This window comes from Vicugna pacos, chromosome 16, assembly GCF_048564905.1.
Source record: "Vicugna pacos chromosome 16, VicPac4, whole genome shotgun sequence".
NCBI lineage: Eukaryota > Metazoa > Chordata > Mammalia > Artiodactyla > Camelidae > Vicugna > Vicugna pacos.
The window spans coordinates 44714746-44735479 of record NC_133002.1 but is presented as its reverse complement, the minus strand read 5'-3'; the positions used below and the strand labels follow the sequence as shown (position 1 = coordinate 44735479).

The 20734-nt window shown below is 37.0% G+C and overlaps 2 protein-coding genes across 4 annotated transcripts in view; one reads left to right on the top strand and one right to left on the bottom strand.

Moving 5' to 3' along the window:
- Positions 1-16913, bottom strand: part of SSH2 (slingshot protein phosphatase 2) — a 217079-nt gene extending 200166 nt beyond the window's left edge. Inside the window, exon 1 of one of the 2 annotated variants that reach the window (XM_006214406.3) lies at positions 16685-16913. In XM_006214406.3, the coding sequence (XP_006214468.1) occupies positions 16685-16747 (63 nt within the window). In that variant the 5' untranslated portion in view covers positions 16748-16913. The remainder of the gene's footprint in view (positions 1-16684) is intronic. The other variant, XM_031685352.2, reaches the window with a different exon arrangement.
- EFCAB5 (EF-hand calcium binding domain 5) overlaps positions 16589-20734 on the top strand; it is an 83831-nt gene continuing 79685 nt past the window's right edge. Inside the window, exon 1 of one of the 2 annotated variants that reach the window (XM_031685351.2) lies at positions 16589-16703. The gene's annotated coding sequence lies outside the window, so the exon portion shown is untranslated. Of the gene's footprint in view, positions 16704-17235; positions 17326-20734 lie in introns of those variants that run through there. The other variant, XM_072939119.1, reaches the window with a different exon arrangement.

The following is a 20734-nucleotide window of genomic DNA, read 5'->3' as shown; positions in this document are numbered from 1 at the left end:
GCAATTTCTTAAGCTATATTTATGCTTTACTCTCTATATATGATTCATTATATTTAAGCACCACAGTCTGACTCAAGTTACTGAAATCCCAAAGTATTTTAAGTAACAACTGCATGTTATGCAGACAGTAAGTGTACAAAGATTATCATATCCACTATCTATGTAATAAGTGCTTTTTGTCAGTGGTGTAAGATCTTATAGACATATATGTCAACACTGTAAAACAGATCACCTATAGCTGTTTATGCCTGAGTGTAGCTTTATCAGGTGAGTTTTATCACTAGGGCTTCCTGACTTGCATTCCACCTAATATCATTTTGTCCTTTTAAAATCTTTGTAACATAAATTTAAAATGAAGCAAAAAAATTTTGCATTAAAAACCCCAAAATATTCTTCTGTGTAAATGACATACTTCACAATGTGAACAATAAAAAAAAAAATAACATTAGCATACTATTTCGGGGGATTATGTTAATTTTGGCCTATAAATTTGGAGGCAGTTATGTTAGAGTTTTCCCTTGAAATACAACTCATAACCCTCATCTTAATCCCTAAAATAGTGACATTATGCCCTTGGCCACACTCATCTGTTATAAATTTTGGCTTATGTGGCAGAAAAAAAAATCGCCATAGGTGCATGGTGCACATCAGGAATCAAACTGAGCCCTGGACAATCTCAGTTTCTTTGTCCTCAAACATCACATGCTGTAACTAAGGTAAAAATAACAGCTACCATATATTGAAAGCTTAAAATGGCTAGGTTCTATGCTAAGCATCTCACAAATAATAACTCTGAAGTTGTACCAAATATGCATTTAACTTATGCAATTTGATTATATATGATCAGAATAGAATGAATGAAAATATAAATTATGTTATGGTGTACATAATTTTATCTGCACTGAACAAGTGCATGCAACAAAATGAGCATGAGACGGGAGAAACTATGTCCCCCTCAGGCAGTTTCTTACAGAGTTGTATGCCCAGCACCTTGAATATTGTTCTTTATGGGTGATTTAAGAAAATTTTCTCAAGGATAACTTTAACTATAATTTGATTTTTTCCTTATATGCTAACTCTAGAACCCTGCTAAGGTGGGACTTCACCTATCTCGTTTGGTCCTCATAAAGACTCTGTGACATATGTACAACTATTAACCTCATTTTACAGAAGAATAAACATGCAGAGAGATTATGTAACTTGGTTGGCAGAGATAGGATCCAACTTAGATCTTTCTGATTCCAAAGCCTCTGCACTTAACCACTATGTTACATATGCCCATTTTCCAAATGAAGAATGAGAGGGTTAGAAAGATTAAGCGAACTTGTTCAATATTACACTGCTAGGAAATCTTTATACCAAGACTTAAATGCAAGCTTTCTGATTTCAAGTTAAACACTCTTTCTACATTGTAAAAAGAAATCTCATCTCTTTTCTACAAGGTTACCCTGGAAATCTAATAAAATAACTGATAGAAGCCAAAATGTGTAGTAGAGTACTAAAATGGGGAAAAAAATACTGTGGTAAAGTGTCCACAAACTAGTGAGTGACCCACAAGATAGATCTACACCATGAATATGTTCTGTTTAGCCCTCAAGATACATTTCTTTAAATTTCATTAGCTGTTATGATAGACATAGTCTGACAATAGCTGTCCCAAACATCCTTCTCCCTTGTTGCCACTCAATGATTAAGATGGAAAGTCATATACTGACATATCCAGGATCTCTTGCAGCTAGATAACCATGTAATCTAAGATCTGGCCAGAAACTTAAAAGAGAAGTTGTCTAGGAATGGTGGGGGTCAGGGGAGGTTGGTTTCCAGGAAAACTTCTGCTTTCCTAATTAAATGTAAGAGTAACTGCTGGCACTGTACCTGTCCCCTTCATGCATCAAATATGGATGTACTGCCAGGAGCTACAACAGACATTTTTTACCTGGAGATAAACATAAAAATGGAAATCCAATACACTATTTAAAGGCAGAACAGAAAGATATAAAGAACTTGGGTCCTTACGGAATTGTTAAGCTGCTGAATGAGTTAGCCCTGAACTATGTATCTGTGGAACTTCTGCTAGACAAACCAAAAATATTCTTATAGTTTGAACTTGGTCTTTGTTACCTGTAGCCAAAACCATTTCCAGACAATTCAGGTGCCAACATTTAAAAATCAAGAGATTTCACATAACAATCTGCATTACTAAGATTTCTTGAAATAGAAGACTTTTCCCACAACATTGGGTTTACACCCTCACTTGGTCACAATTGGCAGCCTCTGACAATAGAGCTTATAGTCTCCAATTAACCACAGGCCACATTTGGTTAGCTTCAATTTCAGTCATCTGCCTAATCCCACCAGCACATTTAAATGTGTGACCTTCTGTTTCATACCTCTGTGTATGTCTTGCCTAGAACCCAGGTGGCCACTTTGAATGCCTAGCATCTCAGAAAACCTCCAATCAATTCCTACTAAAGATGCAGTACAGGGTTTTTACTATAGCAAAAACTTTCCTGAAACTGCCCAAGAGATGAGTTATTTTCACCTTTATCCCTGGAACCAAACTCTGGAAACTATTTAACAATAAAATGAGGAGTTAAGAGTAGTCAGTTTTCTAGTTCTGGAATTCTGTGAGACTCTAGGAAGCAATATTTATGAATAAACCCCAAGATTTCAATAGCAATCAAAGGTTCAAGAAACCTCTTGGATTTCTTATATAGAAGTAGCAAGGACATATAAAAATCACTGCACCCCAAATCCCCCAAACAAGATACTGGGTTGTGATTCAGTTATCTTAACAGCAAGGTGAGCTTGCGCCACCACTGCACATTACTGGTAAAATGCTTAGGGTTCTGCTTTCCAAAGCTTACAAGCCAGAATTTTTAAAAAGCCTCAGATGTCACAGGTGAGGGATGATGTTGTGGGACATTTCAAAAAGGCTGTCATTTAAGATAGCTAAATAATGTAGACTTTCACTAGAAGCAGTTTCAAGAAATAACACACATTTCAATTGCCAAATACTATTTCTTGTCAGTTCTTTGGACAAATAATATAAATGAAGGGCTGAATTACTTTAAATATCATCCTTTTGTGCTCATTGAGCATTAAATTTTGGACTCATATGCTTAGTGAAAAAGTTCACTGCATCTTCATCTAAAAAAATTTTAATAGCTTTAAGGGTAGATGTAGATAACCACAAACTACAGTTTTCCCTCTCTTCAAATGCACTTCATTAAATATTACTTCATTACCATCACAAAGATCATTGTGCCAATTTCAATCCAAGGTACAACTTCTCATAAAGTGACACATCTGACAGTAAGACATATTTGACACAATTCAGTTAAGACTTCAAATATATCACCTATAATAAATTTGCTTTGGAAGCCAAGCTACCATAATCTTTTAAAATTAAGTACTGTTATGTAATACTATACAAAAAGCAAAGAATTAAATCTACTTAACATTAGCACTCACTAGCAGTTACTGAACATTCACTATGCTATAGTCCAGATACTGTTTTAAGCATTCATTTAGTTATTTCATGAAAGCCAACAATAATCCTGTAAGGTAAGGAAACTGAAGCTTAAAAAGGTGATTTGCCCTAAGCCTATACCTAGGCTACACCTAGGTGGAGAGAGCTAGGATTTTAACCCAGAATTTGGCTCTAGAACCTAAAACCAATCTAACTATTATACTATAGTATAGTTTACATCCTTAAGAAAAAGTACTTAAGACATAAAATCATTATTAAATTAGCCAGAGAGGGAAGTTGTCCTTTTAGGTCTGATTTGGCAGGGAAGAAAAGCATACTGAGGGCCAGTGTACAAAATACTTTCTCTTCGCAGAAATATAATCAAGTTTTAGCAGCATTAAAAAAAAGTTATTATTTCAATATCACTGTCACAATGGCTACCAATCTTTTTTTTTCTATTTTTAATCTTTTATTTATTTTTTAAAATTTTTATTGATTTATAATCATTTTACAATGTTGTGTCAAATTCCAGTGTAGAGCACAATTTTTCAGTTATACATGAACATATATATATTCATTGTCACATGGCTACCAATCTTGAAGAAATTCTGCTCGCAAATTCCAAATGGTATGTCAGAAAATCAGTAATAAATAAAGTGCTTAAAGTAAGTAATAAGTAAAGTGCTTAAGTAAGTAATAAATAAATATGCTTAAGCAGGCATAAAGCAAAATGAGAAAAGAGAACTTTCCAATTTTAGGGAGGGGTCAAAGATAGCTAGCTTATTAGGCTTACATTTTCAAATAACACTTTTGTATATTCAACTATTTTCCAAAGGCAACTGTCCATTTCAATAATTTTTCCTTTATCTTTGGACCATATATGATCCAATTCTGTATTATAAAGGTTTCACTTTGGAGTCCACACAACCATTGCAAAAAGCTATTTCTAATTACAGAATCCCTATTATGGTTATTTCAGGACTGTGAGCCACAAAGAGAATACAAAATTTAAAAGTACAAAATCAAATAGGAGATTTCAGTATAATCAGCAGAATCCAAGAAAGAATAAAACACAGAACCTCAATCATCCAATTTTCTAGATCACATGGTTCAAGATAAGGCAACTTGTTTTATAAAGGGGACACTGCGGGGAGGGTATAGCTCAAGTGGTAGAGTGCATGCTTAGCATGCACAAGGTCCTGGATTCAATCCCCAGTACCTTCTCCAAAAAATAAATAACTAAATCTAATTACCTCCCCTCCAAAAAACAAAACAAAACAAAACAAAACAAATTAAAAAACAAAAAAGAGGACACTGTACCAGAAGCTTAAATGATATAAAGTCTTATGCACAGTAGGGACTTAAATGTTTGCAAATTAATGCAATTCAATAAAGTGAAAAAAATCTACAGAAAAAAAAGCATAAGCCCGGTAACTGTTAAAACACAAACTTTTTCTAAGTGCCTTGAATCACCTGAAAGGACGACTAGAAACAAACCAAAGACTAATTTGGCGAGCAACAACTCTTATTTCTAACTTTCCATGTACTGGTATTCTAAATAAGTTCATGCAACATAGAGGTTCAAATCATCTTTGTGCCTTTAGAGTTTTGCACAACTATAGTTTTCTATTAGACAATTCAAAAACACAAGAAGACCTTTCCTGATTTTAATAAAATTCGTTTTTTTTAATCTTATTTTCTACAAAAATGGTGCTTAAGTGGAAATCTTCTAAGGATATTTTCTTTCCCATAAGGGCCCTATATTTAATTTTCAAGATTCTGTATCTTCCATGAATATTTTGTAAGCAAGTGGAGTTCCTGGATTTTTCAGCCACACCTTGCCTAACTAGACTTCCTTTATAGCCAGTACAGTTTCCTTTGAAGTTTAATTAAAACCACAGAATTATCATAAAAATGCTCAGAGTTGAGAAAGTTGCAGTTGTACAAAACAGATCAAGAAAACAAATCAAAATATTGTGCTTTAAATTTAATTTAAATTTAAGTATAATATTTTCCAGTACTCTCTCTAGGAAGAAATAAGTTGTCTCTCTTTTCTGGCAGAGTTCAATAATAAAAACTGTAATCAAAATGCAACCAAAGTCTGAACCAAAGCATTCTTGTTATACCATATGTGAGTTAATCCAGCTGCTTTGGAAATGCACCTTCAAAAAGCTGCATTCAATTTCTACTGCCAACTGCTTGGTATAGCTGGATTAGACAGATCATTCTTCTCACCTTTTATTTCCTTGTACGAAGATATATTTAAACTCATGAATACATTCAATATCCACAGATTCTCCATATTTTTAAACAAATCTGTCAATTTCTGTTCTGTTCTGCCACACGATTCACAACCATGATCATTAAAAACACCAACATATTCAGCTTTTGATTTGACTATACCAACTGAGATGACCACTTGCAATGATCTTTGCTACCATATAGCAAAGCATCCAGTAGATTAATATGCTGCTAAGCATGGCCTAGTAAACTGATAAGGGAAAAAGGTTTTTAAGATTATAGTTGTGTTAATCATTCTGTATGGTGCTCCAGGGTCATTACAATATCATACACAACATACTTTGTCATAGAGATTGGCAACTAGAGCTGAGATTCCCCAATTTAAAAAATATAGCTATTACTGAGTTAAAAAAAATTTAAAGAAAAAAAGAGAAACTAACTCCTGAAATTGGCCATTCACTTGAATTATACTGTCATAAAGCAAATATTCTCCCCACCAAATTTGTGTTATAATGAAAAATTGCTTAATAACCAAATAGCAACCCTAAATCATAATCATTATAAAAATGACTAATACTTCATGAGTACATGCTTATTTGGTGCCAGGCATGATGCTAAGGCATTCTGTCATTTAATGCTAATTTCTGTGAAAGAAGTACTATTATTAGCTCTATTTTACAGATGGCCAAACCGAAGCACAGAACAGTTTAAGTGATTTATCTAAGTCTAGTAAATTGTAAAGCCAAGGTTCAGACTCAGGAAGGCTGTTTTCAGACCTTACATTCTTAACCACTATGCTAGACTGCTTCATGTTGCTATAGGCAGTTTTGAAGGCCTAAGAAGAGAGAAATGAAAATATTTTTAGGGCTTCCTCACCCCCGTGTGGTCTATATTAGAATCATTAGAAGTTCCTACTTTTATAAACCACAATCACTTTCTTAAACTCCAAAGAATCAATGAACTTTCCTAATAAATTAACATAATGTGTTATGAGATGCTAACCTATGGTTTAGTTCTTGCCTGAGACATTCTAAGTATTGTAATTGTGAAGAAAGGGTTCTCCCAAATTGTTGCTCTTTCTATAAAAGTGTCTGAAGCAAAAATTGGAGAACCATTGCTCTGAAAATTAATTTGCACAGAACTGTCTTCCCTTAAACTTTAATAAATATAACTTCATACATTCACTTGTATGAAGCGGTAAAAAAGAGGTTGTTGGCTTTGGGGTTTTTTTTTTTTTTAAGTAGGGGATGATATGGAGGTGGGAGGGGAAGAATAGGTGAAGGGTAAGGTAGTATTTACTTTCCAAAGATAGAAGCTTCAGTATCTGGCTATGATGCCTTAGACAACAATATCTTACAATAATCACCCTGTAGAAAAAAAGCGGCTTCTAATTGTGAATGGAACTGAAAGAGATTAACATTTAGAAGTAATTAACATTTCTTTCATTTTCTTAGCTGCAAAAATCTTTTGCTCCTCCATCTTTTCCAGTTAGTCTGTTACACATTCTCCCTGTCCAGTATCCCCTACAGAAGTGATATCTTCTTCCCACGTTGACACTTGGATTGTGCCTCTCCTATTGTACTCACCACACTAGGTTTTTTGTTTTTGTTTTTTTTTAAACACATGTTTAGTTTTTAGCTGCCTTCCCCCACTAGGAATTTGACCTGCATATTCTAAGGCAAGGATAATGCTTTATATCATCCCATAGCGTTTGAGAAGACTTTCAACAAACTTCTCCTGAACTGAGTTTATCAAGTACCAAAGCATAAGCAGCAAAATGACTCAAATTGCGGTGATTTAAACTGAAGCAGGGCAGTGTTCGCTTTGGCAGCACAAGTACTAAATGAAAGCATGGCAAATATGAAGCAAAATGGTCAAAAAAAAAAAAAAAAAGGAAGAAACCAAACACCAAGACTAATTCTAACACACAGAAGGTAATTTAGTCTAGTAGTTGCTCTCAGGGTGACAACCAAAATTTAAATCCCAGCTCTGCCACTACTAGCTGCAGGAGTCTAGACACCTCTCTGAAAAATCAGCTTCTTCATCTGTAAAATGGAAACAATAATAGTACTTCTTCAAATTGCTGTTGTGATGCCTGTTAGTACCAAACCCAGTGTCTACGGCACAGGAAACACTTAAAACATGGTAGCTATATAGTTGTACTCTAAGCTTTCTCACCCATATCACAAATTTTAACAAATTCATTTTAATATTCACTTTAATTTTATATATATATATACATACATGGTAAAAGTAAGTGCACATATGTTACAATTTAGAAGAAATTATCTTTACTTCTCCAGCCCCATTTTCTGCACTTTACATGGCATCAGCATTGTACTGCTTCTGGTTTCCAGCACACATGTGCCATTTCTAGCCCTGTGCCTTAAGTTTATGCTTAGAAATGCCTGCCTCCCTCCTGCTACTCACCCCTAACCATCTGATTGATGACCAACTCCACTCACTCTTTAAGGCTTAACTCAGAAGTCCTTGCTCACCACCTTTCTCTTCCTCAAGGCTTATATATCATTTGTTACTACACTGTACTCTAATGACTTATTTAATACCAACCTTTCCACTTTTATTCTGAGCTTCCTGAGGCCAGCGACTAACTGGCTGTTGGATCCCCAGTCCTGGCATGAAGGAATAAGTAAATGGATACCTTCAGAATCAAGTATAACATAGGCAACAAGAAGGTACTAAATTACTTTTTTAAATTGAATCCAACAGCTCCATAAAATCTAGGCACAGTACTACTTTTCCCATTTGTTTCTAAGCATATTCTCCCCCACACAGTAAATGTTTCACTTTCAGGAAATCTAGGGAACCATGAGACCTTTCACTACATTTTGGAGCCAAGATCACATCACCAGACTTTCTCTTGACAAACAGGAAAATGAGGGACACTGTGAACAGCAGCTGTACTGCTCAGCTGGGCAAGAAAATGCAGGGCAGTTGGTAAACGTATCTGAAAAGGACTCAGTGCTGGGAACCAGAGGGAGAAAATGCATGGCATTACCTGCACAAAATAGCACTCATTACATATTTGCTGATTACCAAGATTCCTTAAGTTTCTCCTCCTATGTACACCTGACCTCTGGCATATTTCAAATGGAGTAAAGAGTCTTATCAACAATAACATATTTTTTTGGAAATAGTTTCCCTACTGCAGCTATGTTTTTTGAATGAATGAATAAATGAAAAACACAGACATGCAAATGGGCTAGGCACTGTGTAGCCAACAGGACAACAGGCATTTAGTGGAAAAACAGCAAGGCTCTAAGCTGCTGGAACCAGGAATCATATTTAATGGTGCTACATAGGAAGGCACTGTGGGCTCTGCATGGTGCCTTTTTCAAGCTGGGCCTAGTCTAAAATCTGCTCCATCTCACTTAGGCATATAGAAAGGACAAGAGACTTGATATTTTTTGAGTACCAAAGTCCTGTTCTTTCTCTGGACTTCCCAGACACCTGTCAAATTTTAAAATCTAAATTAGTTTAAACTTCTTTTTCTGTCAGAGCAGTTCAATGAATACTAAGTAATACGTGCTAAATTAACTAAATTCCTGTGGGTCTAGCGCTGGAATTACACTGGAACACACTCTAGTTTGTACTCCAATGTAGTATTTCCCACTGGTAAAATTACACACCATTAGAAAAAAGTTTTCTATATTTTCATTATAGTTTCATTTTATAAAATGAACTGGGACAAGTTCACTATTTGGAAGAAAATTAATATTTACCTCATACCATGTAGTAAAATTAATTTCAGATGATTAAAGTTAAATATAAAAATATACTATAAAATAGCAAGAAAATATAGTTAATATTTCTCTACTCTATTGATGGAAAATTGAACTAAGTAGAAAAACAATGGAAACACACACACACAAACTTTGAATTGACAGCATTAAAATTTTATAAATGTCTGCACATCAAAATGAATGAAAAACAAACTAACAAAACAAAATGACAACTGAAAACCAAGGCAAAAAGTGCAACATAACAGAAAAAGGTTAATATACTTAGTATATAAAGAACATTTATAAATCAGTATGGCAAAAATAATTATCCACGGAGAAAGTGGACTAATCACATGAATGAGTTAAAAAACAGGGACTATAAAACAAATAACGATAAATGTTTGGAAAATGTTTAACATCTGATTTTAAAAATGTAAATTAAAATAACAAAATACTAGTGGTTAAGAGGAAGGGTTCTGGTGTCAGACACCAAACCTATAATTCTAGGCAACTCATTTTACTTCTTTGAGTCACAATTTTCTTTGTAAATTAGACATAATAATAATACCTACACCACAGGAGTGATGTAAAAATTAAACAATATAATGCATGTATGGTACTTAGCACAGTGTCTGGTACACAGCAAATGTTCAATAAACAAGAGCATCTTATGATAAAGAAAATGAATGATGACAATACTCAGGGCTGATGAGGGTACAATGAAGCAGACATTTTTATACAGTTTATACAACAAAGCTTGATTCAACCTTACGGAGGACACTTTAGCACTATGTATCAAAATTCTTAAGGGTAGTCATACTTTGTGGGCTTCTGGAAACAGAACAATGCTTAAAAACAATGAAAGAACTCAAAATGGAAAAAACTGCTAAATACGACTATATCCATCAACTCATCCATTGATCCCTACGTCCAGTATTTTTGACCCTGGTAATTCAAAAATATGCAAACATACCCAGCCCCTGGCTTAAAGGTTAGCTGGGGAGATAAGCAGTCAAACAATCAAGTAAAATAAAGAGATAAGAGCCACGACGGGTAAGTATAGGGTGCTACGGTGCACATAGAAGGAGCACCTACCATAGTCTGAGAGTGGAGTCAGGGAAGCTTCCCAGAAGAAGTGACATTTAAGCTGGGACCTGAAGGATGAGTAGGAATTAGTCAGGGAAAGAGATGAAAGAGAAGTGTTCCAGGTAAAGGGAACAGCATGTGCAAAAGCCTAGAGATCAAAGGGAGCGTGGCATGTCAGCTTGACTGAGCAGTGTGCAAGGCAGGGACTTGGGAAGAGACAAGGTTGAAGAGGTAAGCAAGGTTAGTTCACTAAAAGTCTTGAGAGCAAAACTCTGGAGTGCAGACTTTATTCTAAGAGCAATATAGACAGTTAAAAAGCAAACAGTTTTCATAAATATAATAAAGGATTAATATAAGGTATCAAGAGGATATACAGATTGAAAAGAATGAACAAATAGCTTATAAAATGGAAATATAGGATTGTAGTGAAGGTTGTACAATACTATAAGTTTACTAAAAATCACTGAATTGTACACTTATTAGAAGTTTTATTTTAGGGTTTATAGACTATACTTCAGTAAAGTTATCTTTTTAAAAAGGTAACAGAAATGCCTAATAAATGTCTGAAAAATATTCAACTTGTCTAATGATACACATATCAAGCCAACTTGGTTCTACTGTTTATCCTGAAAAATTACCAATGATTAACAATGAAATGAGACTATCCAGTGTTAATAAAACTAGGAGAAATGAGCATTCTTATACTGTTTGCTGGAATAAGTGTTAACTGAAAACAACTTTCCTAGAAAGTATAAATATGTAACAGGAGTCTTAAAATTGTTTAAACTCTGTGATCCAATAACTATTTCTTGAAATCTTAAATGTTCCAAAATGCCATCAAATATTTATGCACAATGATGTTCACTGAGATGTAATTTATAATAGCAAAAACAAAAGTTAGAAAAAACTTAGATATTCACCAACAATGGAATGGTTAAATGAGTTTATAATATAACTACTCAATGCAGCTATTTAGGTGATTTGGCAAAACATCTATGACATTATATACCAAGCTTTTAAAAAACTATACAAAATTAATATATACAGCAGCATTTCAGCTATGTAAAATATATGCACAGCTATACAGCACATATCTCTTATTCTCTCTTCTGTGCTTTTCAATATTTTCCAAATTTCCTACAGTTGGCATGTATTATTTCTATAGTTTAAGGAAGTTTCTAAAGTTGTCTTCAAAAAATTAAAAAGTATAACTTTTGAGTATTACTTTATATAAATCAATGTCATAATTACTATGGTTTTATTTTCTCTGCCTAGGAAGACAAGTGTGGTCATATTTGAATATATACATAATTCAATAATATCTTATTTATCCCACATCATCAGGAAATGATACATGTATATAAGATACATACAGATATGAGATATTTATATATATAAATGAGTTTCCCAATTAATTAAAATATGCATCTTAAACATCAAAACTTTGGTGAGAATCGGATGGATCTCTATTTAAAAATATACTTCACTCAATCCTGACTGCTTAAATCAAGACAAAACAAGATTAAGCTTCCCTATGATGATTTGGGGTCATGATTATAACCATATAATAATTGCTCTGAAGGAGTACTAGGTTTTAGAGGGGTATCTGTCCATACGTTAAATAGTCCCTAACTACTCAGTTTTTTCTAAGGCCAGCTGTTAGTAGGTTTTCTTCCTCCTCCCTTACTGTAAAACCATCAGCTATCATTTCCCAGAACTATAAGGAGGCTGCCTTTAGCAGCACTTGCCACTTTCCATTCCTATCTTGCTGTTGGTAATCTTCTAGGAGTAAGGAAGTTAAATATCCAAGTTTATAAGATTTCTGTGTAAACTAAGAGATAATAGGCTTCAAATAAGGATATTATCTTTTTTGTGATTTGTACAGACTTGCATGATTCCATCCTGGACAGTCAAGACAGACAGTTAAAACAGACAGTATATAAATGAACTCCAAAGACAGTGTGAGTTCTTGATTGTATCTCAAGTGTTGGTTTCTCTACTATACTGGCAGTCAAGTTTTCAGGATCAGAAACTCATATGCTGTTTCTCCTATCACACCATGGAAAGAGATGTGTACTCAGAGCTAAGAAACTCAGTTCTAGTGCAAGTTCTTATACCAACCAGTTTTGTAACCTTTAGCAAGCCTTTTAACCGTGGTATCTGTCCTGCATAATTTTTGAGGCTATTCTAGAATTAAATTAGACCATGAACACAAAACCACGCTGAAAAGTGTAAAGCACTATACAAAAGTAAAAGATTTTTATGGTATTTCACTGTGTTTACATTACCCTGGATCAGTATAGATATCCATTCAGAAGATTCATACCAGAAAGAAGGTAAGGTAATTCTTAAATTGCCCCCAATTTATTAGGAAACATCTATTATCTAGGAAGAACAATACATTCCAAGAGTTGGTGTCTCTGATTCCTCCTCCACTATATCCAGTCAGTTCCAGGTCCTTTGTGTTTTTCTCCACAATCACTTACACCTGTCCCTTTCTTTCCTTTCTTTCACATTTCCAGGCCATTATTGTCTCACACCTGGGCTACTGTAAAAAAAAGTCTCTAGCTGGCTCCACTCATGCCTTCCTCCCTCAATTCCCTCCAGCCCACAATTGCTAAATTAATTTCCTTAAAACATCACTGCGATCATATCTACTCAAAAACCTCTAAGGACTCTCCATTACCTTCACTATCAAGTTCAAATTCCTAAGTTCAGCAGTCTTTTTGCAGCTCTAGCTGCCTCTTCACCTTTATCCATTACTAGCCTTCCAAACAAATCCTTTCTCAACCACAATTTAGGTCCTTCAGATATATGCCTTGTATGTTTCTGCCTCTAAAGTCTTAGTGTACACAGCTTCTCTCCACCTAGAATACTCTACTTCCCAGCTTCCATATCAGCCTATAAAAATTCAACTATCCTTCAAGGCTTAGTTTAAGAGGCATTAACTACATATACTTCTCTTTGACTACCAGAAAGGAAAAAGATGGAAGATTCTAAAGTTAGACACATTTGGGTTTGAATTATAGCTTCAACAGCTGAGTGTCACTGGGTACATTCCTTAATAGCTCTTTGCCTCTGTTTCATCCATAAGATGGGGATGATAGCAATTTCCTCAGGCATATTGTGAAGAGTAAATAAAATAATTCGTGTTAAGAACTTAGCATGGTGCCTGGCATAGAAGTAGACCCAAGAAATGTTAGATACCATTAGTATTACTATTGCTATTAGTGAATTTATCTTAATTTGAATTCAGACAATACTTACGGCCATTACAAACTGGCTGTTCATGTACATAACAGTAACATTCCCCTCACTCTCCTTTTCTACCCTCTCACCTGACCTTTGTTCCTCCTCCTGTTTCCTTTCCTCTCCCTCTCCCTCCCAAGATTACATAACCCTGATGGACAGGGTGATTATCTTACACATCTTAGTACTATAATAGTCATTCACACCCAGTAGATGATCAATAGATTTTTTTAATCTCTAATGAAAGAATACAGAAGAACTGACAGTATTAAAATGTCTTACCTCCTATAGTAAAAAAGCATAATAGAATGCTTAAAATGATTAATTAAAAAAATCTAAATTTCCAACCTCACAAAATTAAATCTCTCCTTTCATAGTTCTGTAGATTCTTTCTGCTCTTTTCAAAAACAAACAACTCAACCTATTCATGCAGCAAGAGATGCAACAGCAAATATATGCAAGTCAGACAGTAGCCAAATACTGGAACACAAGAACCACAAGGTAATTCAGCTGGAATGAGCTCTCGGTGAAGTGGAATAGGAAGGCAGTTTAAAGGGAAAGGTAACTGGCTCATAGACATGCTAACAATGCTGACTGTTTCTCACACATACACACACACCAGTCCTATGATTCTTTTGCTCCCAGGGCCACATATAAATGACTGAAATAACCTGGCTACTATAGCAAGTCAATGGAGAAATATCAGTCATTTAGCACAACAACTGAGCTTACCACACGATCAATTTAATTACCTATGTCAAAAGTGTCTATTAACGTACCTCAAGATTCTAAAATAACCAAGTTTGGGCTAATTGAGTCATATCAAGTAGATATGGTATTACTGTATACTAATCATTCACCTCAAAAAAAATCAGTATGATAACTACATATATATATACACACACACACACACACACATATACATTATTATTACAACATAAGCTGTTTTCAACAATGCCCAGGGAAATCATGTCACTGTAATACTGGTTCCCAGTTTATATGCATGACTCAACTAACCTTCAGTTGCCTTCTCATCCAAAATTAGGCCTGATAACCACTATCCTCAAAAGGTTTACTAGTGGAGTGAATTAAGATGATCCGATGGTATGTTGATGACCTTCCAAAAACTAGCATAAAGTACCATATATAAGAATAACATATATTAAATTTCTATCCCTATAATATTTGTCTTCAGAGGATCCTTAAATATTTTACTAGCTTTTAAGTGCAATTATTCTCAAATCACATAATCTTAAGAGTTGGAAAGAGGCTTAAAAATCCCCCATTGCAGGAATTCTTTTTTTTTTTTTACATTTTTTATTGATTCATAATCATTTTACAGTGTTGTGTCAAATTGCAGGAATTCTTTATACCACCTCCTAGGCAAAAAGCTTTTCCAGCCTTTACTTGAAACTTTCAGTAAAAGGCACTCACTATTTTGCAAGGCAGTCCACTCCACTGTCACAAAATTCTTCTTTACAATGATTGGAAATCTGCCTCCTTGAACTTCTATCCAAGAATCCTAGCTAGATCTGCTCTCTGGACCAACACAAGTAAGTTAATCTCTGAAGTATAATTATTTCTAGAATTAGGATACAGCTGCCAATTTGGTCATACAAAGTGCAAAAGAAAGCTCAGGAAAAAAAAGGAAACCACCACTATACACAACAAAATTTTGAAATTGAGGAAACTATGTTGAAATCACAAACCAGCATATTTTCAAGATATCAAAACTCACACCTGAGTTAACATATAAAAATTAAGAGTAACTCGATTTTTTTTTACAGTGGAAGGTGGTACAGTGTTGACTGAATTCCTTTTTTGCGGGTTGAAACCACTAAAAATCCACCAACAGTTTTAAAATTACAGTTCTGTAGGAAGTTCAAAATGGTTTTTCCAATAGCTCATATTTTCATTCAATCTATTTCCCTTTAAAACATCTGGATTTTTTTTTAAAGATCCCATTTCGCCCCCCTGTGCAGTTATTTTATTTTAAAAAATATTTTCAGAAATAAATTCTAAAAGAATGGCGTGTAAAGGAGGGGGTGGGGTGGGGCGAGGAACCAAGGCAAAGCCGGGCCCAGCAGGAAAAGGCTGGTTACTGGGTATTTTCCTTCTGAAGCACGCTTCACTGGCACAGGCATCTGAAGTAACGAGCCATACAAACACGACCCGAGAACAAGAATGATCATGAGCAATGAGTGTAAGGCATAAATGTCTCTAAGATGTAAATGAATTGGCACTGGTCATCAAGCAGCGCCAGATGCTTAGGAACCTCGTAGAGGGAAGGTAGGAGATTCAAGGAGGAGAGACCAGGGCCACCCTTTGGGGGAAAGGAGAAGGAAAGAAACCCACGAGTAACTACTGTTCAGCAGTCCGATGAAGCCCGAACGGACAGAGCACAAGAAAGACAGCAAGTGTCCTGGGAGAAGGCACACACCCGAGAGCCCGAAGAAGGGCGTGCAGTGTGCGAATAGTAAACGGCTCCGTGAAATGGGTGCCAGTAAGGGGTTGTGGGTGTGTGTAAGGGACAACGCAGGAGTCCCAGGGTCCTCTCCCTGCAGCAACAGAGGGTAAAGGAAGGGGGAGGGTGAAAAGCAAGAATGACTCATTCCCGAAAGGAAGTGCTCAAGCCGGAGGAAGGCATGCCACAGGGGGGTTATGGGCGAGGACTGTGAGGCGCTAGGTGCCCAGAGTGATGGGGACAAAATCAGCGTCCTGTGGTTCCTGCAGCTCATTTTTAAGATGGGAGGTGTGGGGGGTTCGCGGCAGCAGAGTGCCAAGGCCTGGGAAGCGGCGCGGCGCGTGCGCAGTGGCGCTCGGCGGGACCCGCTGAGGCAAAGCGGAGCCGCAGTGACAGAAGCGAGCGGAGCGGCCGCCGGGAGGCACTCACCGAGGCGCAGGGGCTGGAGGTAGTGCTGGGGGTAGGCGACCGCTGGACCGTGACCAAAGCCATCTAGGCGCTGCTGGGCTGTTCCGGGCAGGGCATTCTTGTCCTGAGTGTGGGGGGCGGGAGGGTGACGGAGCCGGGATGGGGCAAGGGGTGTGGGGTGGGGGTGAGGGGAACGGGAGGAGGAGGAGGCCGCGGGAACGGCCACAGACTCCGCACCCACCACCGGACTCTCGCAGATTGACTCGCCGAACGGACGGCTGGCGGGCGGGCGGGCGGGCGGTTCGGCAGCTGCGGGGCACAATGAGCGCTCCCAGTGCGCAGGCGCCACCTGTCAGCAACCGCCTCTCCCCTCCGCGCGCGTCGCCGCCTCGCCGTAACCCTTGAGTTGCCGGAAGCGGGCCGAGCGTGTGCGCCTTGGACCGCCGCCCCCTCCCGGCTTTCCTCCTTGGCGTTGGAATGGCGCTTTTGGCCACGCCAGGGCCTGTGGCGTGGGGTTGGGGTCCGGGCTCCGGGGCTGGGGGGGCGGGGGTCACTGGAGTCCCTACTTCTGAGGGACAACCGTTTTCTGAGGTGAGGCGCACAGCTTAACCCACCTCAGTGAAAAGAGACTGAGGTGAAAATCCTGAGGCAAACGTTTTATGGTGAGAAAAGGCGCTGTGGGGTTTCAAAAGCTCTCTCTGCACGGGGCTGGGACTTCCTGAGCTAGTAGATCCTCCCTTTGACCCGGCTGTCGGGGGCTTTTTCTGAGCCTTCCCCCTCTTCTGTCTCCAAGTCCATGTTTTATGATGAGACTTTCCGAAAGGAAGAAAGATTTTAAATTTCATACCTCGGAAGTCTTCATGGTACCCTCGCGCTTCCTCTCTTACCCTGGCCCCTGTCTAAGGACTCATTCATTATTCCTGAGGTGCGGAGAGGCTGAGTGAGCCTGGGAGGCCGAGAAAGCCGGGCTCACAAGAGTTGTAAGGGTCCAACCTACTAGTTACCTCCAACTTGCTTCCTGCTGGGAAGACACTCTCTTGACTAAGCAGGATTTGCTCAATGGGGTGGGTTTCTTCTCCTTTGTCTCTAGATTTCATTATTTCATAGACTGCGACATGCCAACTAAATATTTTAAAGAAATAGTTTTCTGAAAGATAAATCATCAGCTGAACATAAGCCGAGAATGTAATAAAAAATCAAGATTAAAAGTTGAGGGGGGGATCGCACTATGCAAATACCACTTTGATTACACAGAGAAAGAGAATTGACAAAGCTATTTCTCAGTTTGAGTGGGTGTGCTGCAAAATACAATCATACATATCAAAGCTGTAAAAACACACATTCAGGAGTTTGCAGTTATTAACCCACTGCCTCCTCTTTTGTCACTCAAACTGTCTTGGATCTTGTTGCTTCTTTTATATTGACAGAGCTGTCATGAGCTCTTTCTGGCTGCTGTATGGTTAAATGCCACTGGAGCCCTCTGTGCTGAGCCTTTGTTCTCTCCCTGGGGCCCTGTGGTTGAAGTAATTAGCAGGGAGGTTCCATCAAGAATCAGACACTGAGGGTCCCTGTACTGTACAGTCCTATGTAGAATGTACTGCAGAGAAGCCAGCTGGTAGGCTTTTGCCCCCTGGCGGTGATCAAGAGTGCCTGCGAGACAAAATTAAACAAAGATGTGTGGTTCACAGATTAAACAATCTGACTGTGTTTTTCCCAGAGCTACTTAGTAAACAGGAAAAGAGAAGACAAAGTTCAGGGGTAGGAACTTTGAACCAAAGCTTAGGAGATCAAACAGGAAGCTATATGCGTAGGCAAGAAATATACATAGCTGAAAGCTGAATGAACTGAACTAAGTGAAACATGCTTTATAAACCAAAGATTCATTCCAGAAAAAAGTATTTTTCAAATCAATAGATTTTAGTAATGTACTTATATGTTAATTTTCTTACTGACTCAGGGACAGCAGCACTGTTATCTACTTTTGTGTAGCAATATAATCTTAAATTTTTTTGGAAGATGAGAGACTGAATTCCATTAACCTTATAGTGGGAAAGAGCACTACCCTAGGAATCAGAGGCCTGACTTCTAATTCCAGCTTTGTAAAACCTTGAGCAAATGGCTTAAACTTTTTGAGCTTTAGTGTCTTCATTTCTACAGTGGAGCGGTAACTCACAGGATTCCTGTGATCAAATGAGATAATGTACTGTGAAGTGTAGTAGAAACTGTAAAGCCCCATGTGTAATTAAAATAACTTTATTATTCTCTAAAGTTTGTTCCAAGTTCAGTCAGCTTTTGTTGTGTATCCCATGTGTAGAAAATGACATTAAGCAAAAATGGAATTAAAAAAAACTAAAAAGACATGATTCCATGGCTTTTCTTAACAATAAAAGTAGATTATTGATCAAGACATGTCTCATCTATAGGTAGGTATAAAACATCTTTGTTCAGCATATCTGAGGTAGTAAAATCCTGGTCAAAACTGAGATTATAGGGTACCCAAATTCACATAAGTTTTGTAACAGCAAGTTAATTTATTTGTGGGGGAAATATCTTCCTGGTATATGATGTTTTAAGGAAACTCTTTGTTGCATGTTCATTAATTTATTCACCATTGATTGAGAAAATACAGAGCATGTAATATATACTAGTCACTGTTTTAAAAACAAAAGTCTATCTACCTCTCAGGAGCTCATAGCCTGTTAGCGGGGGGAAACACATCAAATAATTACAGTAGGGTTTAGTGGTACTGTTGTTTCAGTCACCTTCACATCTGCTAGGCCCCAAAGGAAATACATATGTGGAAGTCTAGATATGTACAAAGTGCTTTAGAAACAGAGAAGTTCTGGGCAAAGGTACACTTTATGATATTGGCTTTCAGGCTTTGGCTGCAGGTCCCAAATAGCACATTGTGAACTGATCTGTATCACATGTGAGCATTTGAAATCTATGCTCTCTGCCCCATTTATACCTCTTCTTCCCTGGGCTGCACCCTGGTTCCTACTTGGTCTTCTGGTGATCTGAGGGAAGACATATCTACTTCTAAATGAAGGAAGATCCTAGAATCCACAAAATATGCTAGTTGAATTCCAGGAGAGGCTAACAGCAGGATTCCCAAAAGAGAGCCAAAGAGAAAAGTTCTCCTAGTTCTATTGATGGTGCCTTTATTCTTCCCACCTGTGATAATGGAAGCCTGTTGTGCCATTGGAGTTTATTTAACCCTTAATTTGTATCATCACTTCTACATGTGTGAAATTATGAGGGCACTTTTGAAATTTTTGAGATCAGTCAGCTGGTATTGAAGCTTTAAGAACCTGATGAAAACTATTAACCATCTCTCCAGAAAGATTCACTTACATATTTCATCCCCACTGAAATCCATCAAGGAACCCCAGGTTAAGAATCCTGATCTAAAGTTAAAGCAGTGCTTCTCAACCTTTTTTTGTATCATGACATCCATAGAGATGATGATATTTGTTCAGCACACTGGGATAAGTTAAAGGGGATTTGGAGGCAACAATATGGGCCTTAATGAGAAAAGTTATTTTCTTTATATAATTATAATGAGAAAAAACATATTAAGGATAATATTAAATATTGAATTTGTACAAGTCTCTCAAAAATCTAATAGAAAACCTTAGATTGATTCTATAAACAATATTTTCTATGTAGGGTTTTATGATTGAAATGGCAGCATGCAATTGCTGAACAAGACAGCTTAGCAGTGATCACTTAGTCATTATTAATGAGAACTTAGTTCATACAGATAGGTGAGAAATTTAAAAGTTCTCACAACAACTCAAAATTCACAAGTATAAATTGTATCTAACTCTAAACGCTCTTACTTTTTCCCACTGGCAAATGTAATGTGGCAATATCTTATGAAAGTATGACTGGATTTAGAGTCCACTCAAACTTTTTTATATTAAATATATTTTACAAAATAATGACAAAGCTCTGATTTACAGAGTGTGACTGTTATTAGAGCAATAATTCTGCAGCTAACTTGGATGTAACTAAAAGGGCACATCAGCCATAAACAAAGAGAAGAATTCAATGTACATATGAAGAGAG